Here is a 16,866-nt window from a genome sequence, read left to right as displayed (position 1 = left end):
GTTTTAACGTCCTTAGGGTCACGCAGGCCATCGAAAGGCTTACTAGACTGCCGATAGCACGTAGTTTGATAGCCGGTCCTCACTACGGTGGCACGGTCCAGAAGGGGAAGACTGGCGCCGCTGTCACCACCGGGCCGCCCCATTATGCCCCTTTATGATTAAATGGTACCAATTTTGATTGGTCATCCATCATTACGACTTTCCAGAGGACTGGTGGCTAATAATGCTAAGTAAAATTCGAGCTTCCACGTCAAGCAATAGATATATGAAGATGTTAAGAGTTGTTCGAAATTTGCAACTAAAAGGTTTCCTTGATCTTTCCGCCAGTTACTGTCGGAATTTTTCATGACTCCACTTTCCTTCATCTACTTGATTTGACAACCAGGGCCAGGACAGACAAAAAAAGTGAATGAAGGCGATACATGTTACACATGATTATTGATGATTATTGACATTTGCATTATGTTTGTTTTTCTCTATCATCCATAATTACTTTACAAAAAACTCTGAGATCTTCGCTAAAAACAAGACAATAATAAGTAGTAATTTGATGAGGTTTCTCCAGCATTAGCAAACTTTTTTTTTATTTGCAAAGCTACAACAAACTAAACAAAAGCAATTCCATCTGCTGGTTCACCTTTTATCTCACAAGTTCGCACGAAAATAGCATTACGCCGCACTAGAATGTACAACAACGGGTTTTCTCTTTCCTTTTCCTGCCCCGGCGCTGTGTGTGTGTTTGGGTGTGTTTTATGAATATTAAAACGTAGCTCTACAAAGTGACAGGAAATCTCGGCTGACTAGAGCAAGCTCCATAAAAACACGGCACGCCGCAATAGGATTTTCCGGTTCCGGTTTTTAATTTCATTCTTTGCATCCTTTTCCTTTCGAGCTTTCATCCTCGCACCCCGGTATGCTTACCATGCGAAGGTAAGTTAGCTGATTTTCTTGCCTTTTTTTTCTTTTTGGTTCATTCTCCGTTACTTTTCCATACACCTTCATCGCTGGGCGGGCTAGAAACAGGAGCCAGTTGATAAACGACCCAAACGCAAGCTCAAACGTGCCGAGCAAGGTAAGAAAAACAGAAAACTGAATATGCCTCAGGAACGCTATTTAATGTGGCCGTACCTGCCCTGCCACCTAGTGCTGCCTTGCTTCTCATGTCACCACCCTCCTAGACTGGCTGCAATATTGCCTGGCTGCCTTTCAATCTGCGTGGGTCAGATCTTATTTTTCAAAGCAAGTATGTACTGGTTTTTTTCTTCTCATTCTCCTTCATTACACTTTTTTTTATCATTTTATCAAACACATCCGAAGGTTGGTGCTTGTTCCACGTACGCGTGTATGTGTGTGCCCGACTGCTCGAAAGAACTGCGAGGGTTGGGCGCGGAAGATTGAACATCATCACATCATCCTGATCCCTTCCAGCGACAGCGAAGAAAATCGTGAGCAAAAAAGGTGGAAAAGCAGAGAGGAAAAATAAACCAAAATGGAAAACTCACCCAAGACTAGCGAGCAAATGAAAGGATAACAGGCAGCCCTCTTCACTTACAGGTACGACATGAAAGGAAACGAAAAGTTTGGCTCGTGGCAACAAATGCTTCCACAAACCCGTCTTTTGCAACAAACACCCAACGGAACACAAGAAAAATGAGTACGAAAAAATACGGAAAAACGCACGCGTCCTATTTAGTCTGCCGAAGAAAAGCAACTGTATGAAAGTGAACCTGAATGCTAGCGAGCGTGTAAAAAAAAGCAGTGAAAAAAAGGAAGCTACACAAACTGTTGAAAGATTTCAGGAGCCAGACGTGTAGCACATAAAAGACGTCACTGTTTATGACATTTTTTCACTTTTAATTTTTCTCCTCCCACCTTTCAAGGTACGCTGTTCTCCTTGCCCTATCCGCACACGTAACACTTTGTTTACACATTTGCCAAGAGTTTCCATTTCCTGAGCCACTTTCCCTTCGGGATAATGGTTTTCTTTTCATATGTTCTTTTTGCCTCCTTTTGCCTACTCTTTTCACCGTTTTCTTTCCACTGTTGTTATCATTATCATGCTCGAAATTGTGCTCAAAGTTCGAAAACAAATTTTTAACCATACCCCGGCTTAGAGTGTGGCCACTCGAAACGAACTCACCGTCGTCGCACGCGTCATCTGGTTGGCGCTCCACACCTGCTACACACGGTGATTACCTGTGTCATCGTTCACTGAAAATGACAGGTTAAATTGGTTATAAATATGAGCAGCGAATGAGCAACAGGAAATGACAGGTCGAGTGGTACACGTTACGGTACGCAACAGTGCGAAGAAGTGGACGTACTATCTCCGTGGAAAATCAGGAAAATGCGTTGAGGTAAATAGGGGTTTTGAATAATGAGCACATGCCATATTGGGTGTGATTTTGAACGACTTTCAATTACCGTTCGCTTTGCAAAAGCTGGTAGTCATACTCGATTGAATATACTTTTAAAAACAAATCAAGCAAAGAAGCAGTAGCTGCTGCATGTGAACTGAAAAAGGTATGCACGATGAAGCGATCCAAGTTGAATGATGTTGGCTATGGAGTTAACCGAGATCCACCAGAAAGCTGTACATCATCGTGAAGGCTGAGTAGATTTTCTGCATTATATCGGTAAAGGTTTCCATATTCATTGGACCAACGCTACGGATGACCATCTCGGCGGGAAGTTGACTACGGCCGAGCATAAAGTTGTACCGCTGCTGTTCCTCGTTCGGCAGCAAATACCAGGGCAGGTTCGCAATGTAAATGTTCAACCGATCGTTCTGTGGAAAGCGGAAAAAGTTGAAATCATCTTTAAGTGTCAGATCATCCAGATTTTTATGATGAAGTAAGAAGATTTCAACTTTTCTACAATATTCTTACGAATAATTTTGAATTGGAACATTGTTATTTATTTTTAAAAATATAGGCTGAAAAGATGAAATAAAATATGTCAAAAGCGATTTCACCCTTTGCGGAAAATAGGACTCTACTGTAGTCGTCCCATTAAGTCTGGCAGAGTCATCATTTTGGCATTTCATCATTATTAGACGACTCCACTTGGTATTCAAAAGGATAGAATAATTAATTAATATTGGAAATATAAAATCTGATCATATCCATTACAAAGCTGTATTCCCTGAGTGACTAGATCATACGCTACTAAATCGGAATGTGTACGCCAGAAACAGGAAAAATATTATTTTTATTTAAAAACTAAGCTAGAATAATTTAAAACAATTACTGTGGACAAAATAAATTAGCGGTCAGATATGAGAGTGTTACCAGACGAATATTTTATTTTCTCCGACAATTTAAGCTGTCGAAGCATTAAAATCTGTGAAGCCTTTTAACAACCAGGACTACTTCGTAAAAGAAATATTAAAGGTCTTAAGCTCATTGTTTAAGAAATCTTTCCGAATATCTCTTGTTTGGCTGACTGCCCGTTGCGGTGTTGCCGGCATTGAAAGGACAGAAAAATTGACCAAAAAAGGTGCTTCGGAAGGGTGCTATTTGGGGTACATGCGTACCCCACAGTCTCTCTGCTTGGCTCGGTGGCAGAGTTTGTGGGACACCGATGAGCTCGGGAGGTTTATATATTCGATCACTCCCCAAGTGTCCTTTAAGCCTTGGTTAAACGGCATCTCAGGTGATCGTGCGTTCATTCGAATGATGTCTAGGCTTAGGTCTAATCATTTCGCTTTGGGCACGCATCTCCAGCGTACAGGACAGGTCGTCTCCAAGTCGACTATGTGGCTGCGGCCTCGGATACCACGACATAGATCATCCTCTATGGTCTTATGTGGAATACGAGGCAGCTCGACCCACCTTGTTAGACGCATTGGAAAGCTGCCAAACGTTCCGCTACGGGACCTAGTGGCAGTCTGGGACGAGGTCTTTCTGAGAACTTTTCTGCCGTGCTCTACACCCACTGTTTGTCTGTTTTATATGTGTTGAACCTCGCTTGTATGAATGATGATGAATGAATGGATGACTGAAAGAATGTATGAATGAGCTCCGACCAATGATATCGTCGAACAAATCATAGAAAGGGAGAAGAAAGCCACAAACGAGACCCCCGCTACCAACCAGAACAGAAAACGATCAAAACCGTCAGGACTACGAGCATGGAAACCCCCACATACACACCGGGATAAGGTGCCCTCACACGATAAGACCCTCGCTATGAATGACGGAATATTACGCAAAGGAACAACCAAGCACACACGGGATTTGGTGCCTTTTAACGGCTCGGAGAAGGAAATATCTCCCAGCAAAGATGAAAGTAGAAAGGAGTATCTTATTTTTAAGTTATTATTAGCAATACGGCCTGGCCTATATGAATTAAAAAATAATAATATGTCAGTTTTGTCCAATATTGAGTTTTTTTCCAATCTGTCTCGATCCTGACCTACGCCTGTTCAGGAAAGGGGTATTTTTTATGATTTACTTACCATAATTTGCATGACAGTACCCAGCAGCGAGAAGACAAACAGTTGAAACCAGGAGATAACAATGAAACTGTACGTGGCGTACCAATCAGTCTGAAATCGAAGCGAGTTTTTTTAACTAACCTTAATTTTATGTTTTCTTTTTCTGCTCAAAAAGCTTACCGTAAGCGCCAGAAAAAGGTTGAACATAACCGAAAAGCTGCAGGAAGCTACCTGAAATACGCAGATACTATGATAACACTCCTGCAGCGAGCTAAGATACTCGATCACCTTCTGGTGGTACTGATACAGCGCACGCATCCGATCGTAACAGAAAGCTTTGTACTGTGGCGTGTGTCTTTCCCACTGCTCACCAAAATCACTCAAATCACGTGCAAACTGTTCACACTCGATTCGAAACAGTTCCCCGTAGCTGATGAAATGCATCACAAACAGCATGAACGCTGTGTCAGACGTAAGAGCGCCGAGCAAACCGTACACCGCTATCAGCATGTGCAGCGAGTTCGTAATCCCATACCCGTACGCCGAGTAAATGTTTATCCCCGGTATGTACAGCGGAAAGATCGTCACTTTCACATTCATCACAAAGTACATGTACGCCGGATAGAGTGAAAAGATAAACAGGGACGAAGTGTACAGCACGGTGGTAGCTTTCGTTGCCAACAGGATCACCGAAATAACACGCTCGATCACCGTTTTCTGCTCTACCGTCCCGTCCATATGGGCGTTGTAGATTGTTTCCTGCAGCCCACCGAAGTTGTTCCCGTAATGGGCCGCATTCGCGATCGTGTAGTACATCTTGGACGAGCACTGAAAGAAGAACCCGATGAACGAGAGCGACTTCAGCAGCTCGAACGTATCGCTCGCTATAATGATTGACCACACCATCCAGAGGAAGTATTGGCCGCAGAGAAAGATCGTCACATAGGTACGAAAGGATTTTTTCCACCCTTTACTAACTACATCGAACCCCAGCACGTTGCAGAGCGTACGCAGGTAACGTTCGTACTGGTGGAATTTTTTCGCGGCATCCATGACCACGGCCGACCGACACTGTACTGGACGGCAGTTCGGCTCCAGTCGCAATTTTATAACTCTATTCATTTACCTGCGTTAAAGTCAATAACGGTTTGAATAAGTAATTCCAATGCCGAGTGATAAGTGGTTGGGTTTGTTCGGTTTTTTGTCCTGTTTCACTGTTTGCATACAGCAACAATAGTTATTGGATTGAAACATATTATGCACGCACCTTGGCTGGAAGGGTTTAATTTCCCTTTTTTTATCCCTTTTTTTGATGCATGAAATTGCAAATCAACCGTTAAATTAATTGAATAAATAATCGACTAAGTGGAGGTACAACAACACCTGTACCACCATCGAGTTGCACAACAGCTGCTATCGGGTGTGTTCGTGTTTTTTGTTTTGTTTTTGTATCTTGTTGTTAATAGTTTTCGCGTTTGCAGGGATGTAATATCCTTTTCGACGGGTTGTTAGTTCAATTGTCTAATGGTATTTAATAGAAGCGTTGTAAACACCGCACAAAGCAATGAAACAAATTACCATGTGACTTGAGTGCCGACAAAAAGCCAATTCCATTGTCGTGATGAGTTGAATACAACTGTGTTGCCCTTTTAGTGGTGTGTTAGAGTAATCTACTTATGAAGATATAAAGTTTAAAGACTAAAGCGAAACCATTTTTACGAAAAAGTACAGAAGTGAATAGAGCATATGGAAATGTGGGAATGGATTTTTCAACTCATTTTCGTCATTCAATTTAAGAAACATCCCGTTTTTACGAGGATTCTGCATGAAATAAGATGATTTCTAAAGTTCAGTCGTTCAAGACAAGCGATCAAGCATTCGTACGTAAAGATAATGTGGGTAAACAATATCTTCTTGCATACATTTAACAATTAACCACCTATATTAGATGCATCTACGTTAACCCTTAAGACTTTAATAGCTGTTTACGGTCGGTTATGATCATTCAAAGCAGAATAATGATATTCTTTGTTTCTGATTGTTTCGATTGTATCTAAAACACGGACAACTTTGATGTATCAAGGAATTCTGCACATGTACAATTTTTCCTTTATTTTGAACACAATGACTATTCTCTGGGACAAGGAGAATGGTATGGTTCATTTTCTTCAAGCAAAACATACCTTAACCCTTTTGACCCTTTTGAGGTCCCTTTTGAGGACGTTTAATCCTTCGCGTCCGACATCGTTGTGCAAGTGATTGTGGTGGGAAAGAAGTTCTGGAAAGAAGGATTTTTAATTGCGACAAGAATGGAACTACTACTGCTAGCGGTGCGATTCAATATCTTTATTCTTTTTGACTGTTCAGGCAGTCTGAAGATTCTAGATGAGAATCTTCCTCACTGGAAAGTTGGAGACATCAACGCCTCACCTTTGGAAGGGAGACTCTCGATCGGCGGCTCATCGGCGCCGACTTGCTCGGTCAAACGACTTTGGATATTCAGAAGGAATATCCTTCAAAGGCATATTGGAGGTTTGAGGTCTTTCCTTGGATAGGGGGACAATCGAACCACGAGAAAGTTGTTGTAGTGGTTTGATTGAGCGGCTGAGAAGACAATTTTATTTATACCCAATTCTTATAACAGTTTTTGCTCGCTTTTTGTAACCGAAAAAATTTCCTTCGTGGTTTTCCTTTTTTGTTATTTTATTTTGTCCAAAGAGTCTACGTAAGCCTAAAGTGTACTGATTGGTAGCGGCGCGATCGATTGATGAGTCTGCTTAAAATGTGCCGGACGACATTCGTTATTTGTTTTATCTGATCTACATAAAGTTATTTGTTTTGTGATGGTAACCACTATCTGCACTCACGCACCGGTCGTTGTTTGGCGCACTGGTCTTGTTTTGAATTGATAACATATTGCAATGCGTCACTCGCTAGCTGAGTGCGCTGGTAGGATTCTTTAAAGTTCGTGTTTCAACGAGTGCTTGGTCTAAAACGCTACATATACATTTGTAGCATTCTCTATGTAGTTCACTTAAGTTTAATGAATTATCTGTCTGAAATTATGGTATGGAGAAATGTTTATTTCGATGAGGTTAGGAACTGTCTGTGTAAATAAAGTATTGTTAAGATGTATTACAGGTATGCTACACTATTATGAAAACATTTTATCCTCCATCCGATCCAATGTCGCTGTGCAAGTCATGTTTAACCGATGCATGTTGACGCGATTTACATACTGAACATTTGCTCTAAATCATATGGCAAGATATTCGACTTTAACCTTTCTTACTTCCATTTCTAGAAGAACTTTATCTATTGTGGTTTACCTATTTCAACCATTGTCTTTACTTTCAATAAACATTCTATGTCAAAATGTTCTGTCATTTCATAAGCAGAATGCTTTTCTAGAAACATAGGCAACACATTTAACACGTTGGAGACATCAGGTTGTCGCATTGATGGTCACCACCAAAGAATAAATTGTGCGAATTTAAAAAAAAAGTTGTTATGAATATTTGTATTTTTCAACATTCACAACATTGATACTGCATCGTACAAGTAACGAAAATTAACACAGAAATTTAACTAAGGTAAAACTTTTTTTCAACCAATATGTATTATTTTGTACCATTGTCTTGCAGCGACAAAAGCTCTATCCATTTCCTTTCATATATTGCACATCCCTGTCAGCTGCGACCCTTAGATAGTCGCTGTATCTGTATCAGAGCTAACGTTTGTTTCTTTTGCGTCACCTGCCACAAGCTTTTTTTTGCGAACGACGAATTCAATTATCGAACCTGTCTTTTCGGTCCCAACTTTTTGGACAGAATAGACTTCGATTTCCTCACACCTTAGCCTCACCTCGCACGTGCTATCAACACTGAAGCTAAAACTCGATTAACCTCCTTTTCATTTCATAATTTGAATATCAAATCCAGCTCCATATGGTTACCGGACTGGTTAACAGTGGGCCCTTTTCGCAGGCTGTCACGGTTGCCAAAACGAGCTCCTCACCAGCTCGTCAAAGCATCAAATCCGGAGTCTCCAAAAACTCTATGATCGTGTGAAAACCGTCTTCCAACACAAAGAGTGAAGAACAGTCGTGAAGAAAAGCATGAAAAAAGCGGTAACTTGAACCTAAGGATGTGTCGAAGGCGTCCGGGTGTTGACAGCGTTGGTTCCGGAATCGAATGAATATTTGACAACACGCACTCCAAAAAATGATTTCATTCGTCAGAAATCATCCCTGCAGTAGATGCGAAAACACGGGCCCACTCACACACGTACAGGGAATAAAACCTGACACCTGTGACCTCTACGTTCGGTGCGTACCGTACATTTTCCCCTCGTGAATGTATCTTGTCTACGGCAAAAGAAGCAGAGCAACATCCTGGGCAAACTTAGAGCACAGCCCAGAAGAAGAAAAAACAAGACAATGAACGTAGCGAATGAATTGTTGAACGAAAATTGTGTACGAGCCGTTTCCGGGAGTGAAAAGCTCCATCATCATCGGCATTTCAGCGTCTTCGTCAAGCAGCCAAGCAGTATGTGACACCTGATGTCAGAAATTTGCTTCCTACTGGTACTACGATTATGCCATCCCGTCCGTTCATTGGTGCGCAACACGAGATGCCTACAGGGCGCAGCGAAAAATAGCTCTTTATGATTGATTCTTCCCTTCCAGTTTCTGCCCCAGAGCTCCAGAACAATGGTTTGCTCCTTGCAACCAAGGGCTTCGACCGGTTCGAGTTCCCTTTGGGCGATCCCTTTGCAGCTCGATGGCTGCGAACTGACTGGTGTCTTTCTCTGCTAGACAAAACGAGTGAAATCGTCCTCTCCATTTCCAATTCCCCTAGAGCACTCCCATCACAAGCGGCAGTGATTTTTGGTACTGGGGTGTATGCTCCCTTTCAGACGAGATTCCTCGGAGACTGGTGTTCTAGTACTAAAGCAAATATGCTGCTACCCTTATGCGACCTGATCCTGATGGTGAAGATAATGATGATACTCGATAGCCACTGGCTATTTCGGGGAATTGTATACCCCGTGCAGCATTCTTTCCAGCGTTGTCGGTCGAATACGGACGAAAGGATGGGCGGTGTGAAACGAAGAGCCGAATTCTGATATCAATTTCATCCAATCAGAAAATGATCGTTGGTGAATTGCCCAAAACCGCTCCCGAAGGGATTGGCGCTTGGCCAACGGGATGGGCTGGGAAGGGCATAAATTATCGATATGAGAAAAAATGACCAAAGCACCGGGGTCAGCATTACGATTAGACGCTACCAAAACCTCGTTCTAGGACACGGGTTCTCAAAACCCTCTTTTGTAAATGGCTTATCTAAGCGGCACGTAATAGGTTTTTGGTGATAGGATAGGGAAAAAAACGAACACCAGTTCACCTTTATCTGAACAAGATTGAAAGATCATTATATTCTATCAGCGATAAATAATCAAAATCCAACCATCCCATTCGCAGGTAACAGTACGAAGAATATTTTAAGCAGCTTTCACAGCTCCACGCACACGCCGCGCCACACGGAGAAGAAATAGATCAAACGATAGCCGCAAGGTACGGCGATAGTTCATACGAGAAGGTCATAAAAATATGCCTTTAGCTTAATCACGCATGAAAATATTTGACTTTTCCAAGCTCCAAGGGGCACGTTACGATAATGGAAATACGCCCGAATGGGCTTTCATGGTAAATTAATTGGAGCGGCTGCAATTTATGTTTGTACGCTAGGTTAACTACAACATCAAAATATTCATTACCCTTTCACTTCGGCAATTTGGAAGGTTCACGAGACAACATAGATAATGGGAGGATGAGAAATTGTGATAAAAACAATGTCGCAATGAGAACAAGAAATTAATGTTGCTGCTTACTTTGGTGTCCACGTTGATTGTTGGTGGTGCAGTTACTATCATGCCTTGGATGTTGCACTACTTTACCACCTTAAGATCGTCACCAAAGGAGATCTCCGGCCAACGATGTGGATGCCATCCGCGAAACCTTGGAACTGGAGGGATTAGCATGGTGGAAGTATAATTATAGTACGTTAAACTTTACTGTTTCTGTCTCTGTCTCTACGGTTTCCTAGAGGTGTCTTGAGGAAATTAATTCTATAAATATTCTATAAATTCTTTTTTAGAATTCCATAAAAATGTACAGCATCAGACGTTTACTAGAATTCTAATAAATTTAAAGTCAGTTTCCAGTGAATAATAATGATGGGATTGATAAACTAACAGCAATAGATCCTTTGCCTTTAAAATCGTATTACCAGCTAAGCTATTGCATAAAAATACATATTATGATTCATTTATCTTAATTAGTGTTGATGAATAATTAATGTAACATCATGGTATGAATTCGATCTCTTCACACATTGTAAGGCGATTGTCTATTTATGAAGCTAAACCCCGATCTTGCCACCAAACACTGTTACTAAACTTCAAAGCCTGAATTTCGTTATCATGCTCACTCCTCCGTGTTTCATGTTTTAAACGTTGTTAACGGAAAATTTGACGTTCATCCTCAACGCACGGCGTAAACATTTCGCACACCGTACGGGTAAGATTGCAGACAATGTTATAAATGAAATAGTTTACGCTAAAATTCAATAATCCACCACATCGTGCACGTGAATGTTGCATAATTTATCCCGCTTCAAAGCAGTACACTCACCGGTGCACCTAGCAGATAGCTGCATTAATTCCACGCACACCCCTAATTGGCTTTCATCGGAAGCGGACGAACGGTTCGAAGGAACCGCGAGCGGTGGATGCACTTGACATGTGCACTGCACATAACCGACCAGCACAATCGGGATCGCGGGTGTGGTTATCGTTTAGTAAACGCTTCCAGTGGGACCTCACGTTCACGGGACTATCGCAACCGATCTAGCCGATAGCCGCACACCAACACTGAAGGCAATACTAGCTACCAAGGTAGCTTTAATGATGAAGCCACCAACCGTGACGCGAGGTTAAGCCCAAAGCCGGGGAAGTAATGCTGCCAGTAGCCAGATTGCTGGCTTCGAGGTTGGGTTTCTGGTTGGATGTTTTTTGGGGCAGAGGTTGGAGGTAGATAATGCACTTTTCCAACCGGACGGAAGTAGCCGAATTATGAATGGGATCAGCGACAGGCCAGACCCCAACCAGAGCGTTGGATGGCCCGGTCGTGGCCAGCTTTTTGGCGGGACACCACCCAACAAAAAGGAGAAGGGACAAAATATTGTTTGGGAATATGAGAATATTTCATGAAGCATTAAACGCGATTGCAACGGTTTCGGAACGGTGCTTGTGCACGCGAGTGGAGATTTAAAATGTTCATTAAATGATAAATCGCCGGCTAATTCAGTTAATGGGTGTTAAATCAGCTCATTGCCTTGTCTCCGTCACGCCGGTCGTTTGCCATGGCGGATGTAGGCAACTTTGGTCAGGTTGGTTGGGGAGTAAAGTAATGTTAAGGAAATGCTTACCGGATGGAAGCGAATCCGTGTGTTTCCTCTTTTTTTTATTTACTGAGTTTCACTTTTCCTACCCAAACCATTGTCCGAACATAAATCAACTCGATTTTGACCATCAGCAATTCTTCTCGTTTTTATTTCTGTCCTCCACCTCCAACGAACAGCTCCGGTCATGGCAAAACAAACGTATTTCGGGATTACTCATACAAACCGGGAACACAATCGCAAGGGCTCGGGACACCTGGTGGGAAAGAATGATGGACAAATTAATGCACGTAGCACTCATTTTGTGTGCACATACCGCACACACGCACCGTGACAACTCATTTGTCCTCGATTGGCCCGTGGGCAAACAAATTAACTGATGACTGATGGCAGCAGCAGCAGCAGCAGCAGCAACCGTTCCCATTCAACTGTGGGGAGTGCATTTTCCTGGACACCGTTCCAACTGTAGTGCGTTACTTCCGTTGTTGTCTGACCGTTTCCGCCCTTCGTCAAACGAAGGGAACCCGGGGAAATATACCTCGGGAACAATTAAGCACCAGGAATAACAGTTATTTACCGTTAATTACTGGTTAAGTGTGAGTGAAAAATGAGCGTACAATTATTATAAACGTGTCCATACGTTTACCGACACCTTGTGCATGTGAAGCATATTTATGGTCGTGTAGGTTTGTGCACGGTTGGGATGGTGCAGTATCAATATTAATAATTTTGTTTGCTGCTGCTTCCACCCCTTGCAGATTGATGTTGGAAGCAAAACTTTGAAAACATATCTAAATAAGCCACGGTGGTTTACATCATAATCTACTATTAGTAATGGTCAGAGATGTAATACATAAGTATAATGTACATGTAGTTGTCGATATTGAAAAACTGTACATTGCAAAGATGTTTCAATGCTTGACTCCTTTTACCAGCGACATACGAAACTATATGTGTTCTTTTACGTCTTGACCTTTACGTTACCTTCGAATATTCAAATGTGGTCCGGCTATAGCCAAGCCACAAATCGAATCAACCACAAATCAATATAATCAGAAACGTTTAGCGATTAATTGAGGTCTTTAGGCAACGCAGAAGATCCTGAGGACAACATATCGCTGCTTCGCGTTATGTCAAACCATCTCTTATTTAGGGAAAGATGAATGCGTTTTGTAAAGGAAAAGATGTGTAATATAACTATATTCAGCCACTTTTTTTTTAATTTATTCAATTTTATTTATTATTAAGTATGACGGCACGTCACCTTATTGTCAACACCATGTGTAACTGAAACAATCAACACAAATGATCAGGTTTTTCCTCCTCATTCTTTACCTTATCAAGGGCATCCTCGGTTGTGGACGTTTGGTTGTTTTCCATGTCTATTTCAGTACTGGTACTATTGGTGTTATTATTGCAGCAATGAAATTGTAATGCATCTCGGTTGCCTATTGGCACTGGACTGTTACAAACAAAAACATTGTTATTTGATTACTGTACACAAACAATTATTTGCCTGTGTACAGTAATCCCCGAACAGTCCAGCAGTTACAGTTCCAGCTCAACCTGGCAAGAATCGGATCCAAGAATGATCAACAAACACTCCGAACCGAAAACACTCCGAACCCAATGCCAACGCAGCCGAACTAGTTTGTGTCAAAGCTGGACTGATCAGAAGGCCGCCGTACTGTGGAAATCACTTGCCTTCCTTTTGCGACAGTTTTGGAACTGCCTGGAACTGAAACTTATAGGGAGATAGAAAGAGAGTTAGAGAGTAAACAAAGGTAAATTAAGTTGAATCTCGAGATATTTATGTTTTAGTTGTACATTTTGATGACTGATTCCCAATATCTTTTGGTTTTAAATTCTTTGAAACACCTGTTTTTTGCTAACAATAAAAGGAAAAAATTGAGAAAGATACATAAAAAATATGCAATAGTAAATTAAAAATAAGAAATTTTAGGATTTGTTTGTGTGTTTTATTTTTTTGGGTAATTTTATACACACACTGTGAATGATATTTTAGATTGAATGGAAATAATTGCTTGTTGACATCTATTTTAGCAATATTAAGTGCTTACTTATAGATCTGTTATGGTTATAGCTGAACAAGAATTGTTGCTTGTGAAATGTGAATTGCGTGTTGAATTGTTGACGAACGTAAATGTTGTCCTTCAAAAACCCATACACCGCTCAAACCGCCCGAGGATTCATCCTTCATCCAAAACACTCCACCTTGTATCCGAAGACAGTCTGCTTAAGTCTCTCAGCCAGTGAAGCCTACGAGCGTGTTCCAAAAAAACACTCATAAAAAACAGGAAATGCTACATTCAATCCCCTTCCAGCAAAAATCTCACCTCACATACCGTTCCACCGCAGGACACAAGCAGCACAATGGATCACAGTAATTGCCATTTCAATTAAGTTTTCCTGCTTAATCAGCACTGCCACCGAATCGCCAGCACAAATGATAAGAACTTTCCTACATTTCCTGTGTAGTTTTTCTTTTCGAGTGAACCACCTTCCACCGACACCCTGCTCCATTTTTTCGTGCCGCCCTTTTTTTTTACTTTCATCCTGTCTGCGCTGTCCGATGGTTGTAACTGTCGAAAGCATCCTATCGCTTTCCCCAAATTGGATTCGTGCCACTCATATCGAGCCACATCCCCTGGACTGTTCTCCTTCTCCATCATTCGAAGCTGTCAGACATCATCTCCACGTCCTCCGGCCAGTTTCCTCATTGGCTTAACTAACTTTTCTTTTTTTTTTTCTCCGTTTTCCGCCCCATCACAAGTAGCCGAGGTCATACCGAGCCTGCTTAAATGCTGCCCACCGAATGGAAATGGGTTTTTCCTCAATTTATTCCGCAATTCGTTCGGAGACGATAATGACTCCGTTCTTGTCGACGATCGCACTATCGTCGTACTGTTTTTCTATTTGTTCATCGTTGAGTGTACGGAGTGGAGGTTTGTTTTCCAGCTTCGGCCACACTTGCTATTCGTTCGTTTCCCAAACTCCAACGAACTACTTTTTATCTTGTTGCTTGTGGTCTACAACAGTGCTTTTTTGCTCCAGCCACAGGGAAGCGTTGTGGTAAAAATGACCAAACTAAGCATAAAATTGAGACCAATCTCTCACCGGCTCCTCTAGCTGGTCATTTATACTTTGGCCCCGCCGATCGAAGGATGTAAAGCTCAAGTCAAAGTCAACCCCTGTGGGAAAGAGGGCATGTAATCATTAGGATTTCCGTCACCGGTTTGGTTTTACCGTTACACATTCCGTTACGTTCCAGTCACGACGCCACGGACGGAAGGCGTAAGGGTAGGTGGACAGGTAAGCGATCGAAGAAAAAAATAGAGGTCGATCCGTTCGTGCTGATTACGTCGGCAAAACATCGAAGCAGTAGGATTGGTTTTCTTTTCTAGCCAGAAAACAACCGTTTGGACCATCCTTCGCGGAACTGTTGAAGGAGTTTGAAAGAAGATAAAAAGCTATCGACAGTTCGCAATCATTTTTTGCTTCAAAAATGGCCATTCCTTCGTATATCGTATATCGTATCGAAACAATAGCGAAGGACAAATTTGCTCTCTAACTTGGGAAAATTAGTAGATAAATTAAAACAACTGGACGAAAAAGTTCCAGCAAGAGAGCTTTTCAGATCCAATTCTTGTCGTTGAGTTATAGATTGACTGGAGCAATGAATATACTGTAAAGCTGTAGCATCGAATCTTGAAAAACAGTTGTACAACTTCTATCAAGTTAGTTACATCTCAACATCTGCGGCATACAGCATCCTACATAAAATTATACGAATATGTTCTACTCGTTAGCCAACATAAGCTGTGCTGTTTTAAAAACGCTAAGCAAATCAACATATCTCCCACCCTTGCATTCCTTTCAGTACTTCAACTTCTTCGTCACGATTTGTAGGAAAGCTTTAACGATCCGGTGCTAAAGAGTTGTTGAAACAAGTTTGATAATTGTCAAATTTCCCCGCGGATTGTCGCTTCAGCTGGCAGAACTTTTCCCCCATAAACAGCTAGTACCTCGGCACTTGTCTTTAGACAAGGAAACTAATGAATTTCGTTTCCCAATCCTGTTTTCGTCGTTATTATGATTCACGCAGAGACTGTGCTGTGATGGAGAGAACAAGAATAGTTTGAACTATACGAGCACTTTTCGGCGAATCGGAGCTTTTCTTTCAGCTGTTGTACCGCGTAAAAGAGTGACATTGAACGTTGATTTCGATAGGAAATTGATGAAGATGGGCAAATGGATGTGACTAAATTGCAATGGAGCAAATTTGTGGAGTTTACAACGTAAACTGGTGTACTGCGGTCTTCCACATGAGCTCTATTTTCTTCCTTCTCTTTCTTCTCATAACATAACAACTTTATTTAATGTTTATCCCATGATTCATTTTTCGATTTTTTCCTTACACCTGCCGTAATTTTTTTATTTATTTATAATTGATTATGACGGTCCAATGCCGTATTGTCAACACCGCTTGTGTTGAAAAAAAAATTACACCTGCCGTAATAATATTCAATAAATTAAGGTGATCGAATTAATATACCGAACAGAGAAGAGCAGTAAGACGATCGCCAGCATTGCAATGAAGAAACGCCTCTGCATCCCTGGAAGTCGTCAGTGCCATCAAACAGCTGAAATGTAGTCAACCGTGGAGGACGAATTGAACAAATTCGGTCAGGAGAGGCTGATCGTAAGGATTTTGGACCATGAAGAACTACCGGACTTTTCTTCGATTACTTTTCTGCAGACCTGCGCTTCCTTTTATGAATTTGGTCGGAAGCTATCTACAACTTGCCGAATCTTTGTTTTACGGCAAATCATCCAGAAATGTTCTTTGACTTCAAGGCTGGTAGCCTGCCTGACACTGTAAAATAGGCCAAACTATCGAACAAGATACAATAGCACGGACTCCCTGGGAAGCTGGAACGACTG

The 16,866-nt window shown here is 41.7% G+C and overlaps 1 protein-coding gene across 1 annotated transcript; it reads right to left on the bottom strand.

The window, feature by feature from the left end:
• Positions 1-2,569: 2,569 nt before the first annotated feature.
• LOC126558313 (putative odorant receptor 83c) lies at positions 2,570-5,491 on the bottom strand. The gene is made up of 3 exons (XM_050214308.1): positions 4,619-5,491; positions 4,460-4,549; positions 2,570-2,788 (listed from the first exon to the last, which is right to left on the bottom strand). The coding sequence occupies exons 1-3, from the start codon at positions 5,489-5,491 to the stop codon at positions 2,570-2,572; spliced, it is 1,182 nt and encodes a 393-aa protein (XP_050070265.1).
• Between the last annotated feature and the right edge of the window lie 11,375 nt (positions 5,492-16,866).

The sequence above is a fragment of the Anopheles maculipalpis genome, chromosome 2RL (genome assembly GCF_943734695.1).
Source record: "Anopheles maculipalpis chromosome 2RL, idAnoMacuDA_375_x, whole genome shotgun sequence".
Classification (NCBI taxonomy): Eukaryota; Metazoa; Arthropoda; class Insecta; order Diptera; family Culicidae; genus Anopheles; species Anopheles maculipalpis.
The sequence above is the reverse complement of the archived record's forward strand: the minus strand, read 5'-3'. Positions and strand labels throughout refer to the sequence as shown.

What these genes read in the sequence shown, in the direction of transcription:
- LOC126558313 (XM_050214308.1), bottom strand. Translation starts at nt 5,491, where the DNA reads ATGGATGCCGCGAAAAAATTCCACCAGTACGAACGTTACCTGCGTACG. An exon ending in ACCTTTTTCTGGCGCTTACG is followed by an intron (nt 4,550 to 4,618) that starts GTAAGCTTTTTG and finishes CTTCGATTTCAG; the next exon opens with ACTGATTGGTACGCCACGTA. An exon ending in GTACTGTCATGCAAATTATG is followed by an intron (nt 2,789 to 4,459) that starts GTAAGTAAATCA and finishes CGCTTTCCACAG; the next exon opens with AACGATCGGTTGAACATTTA.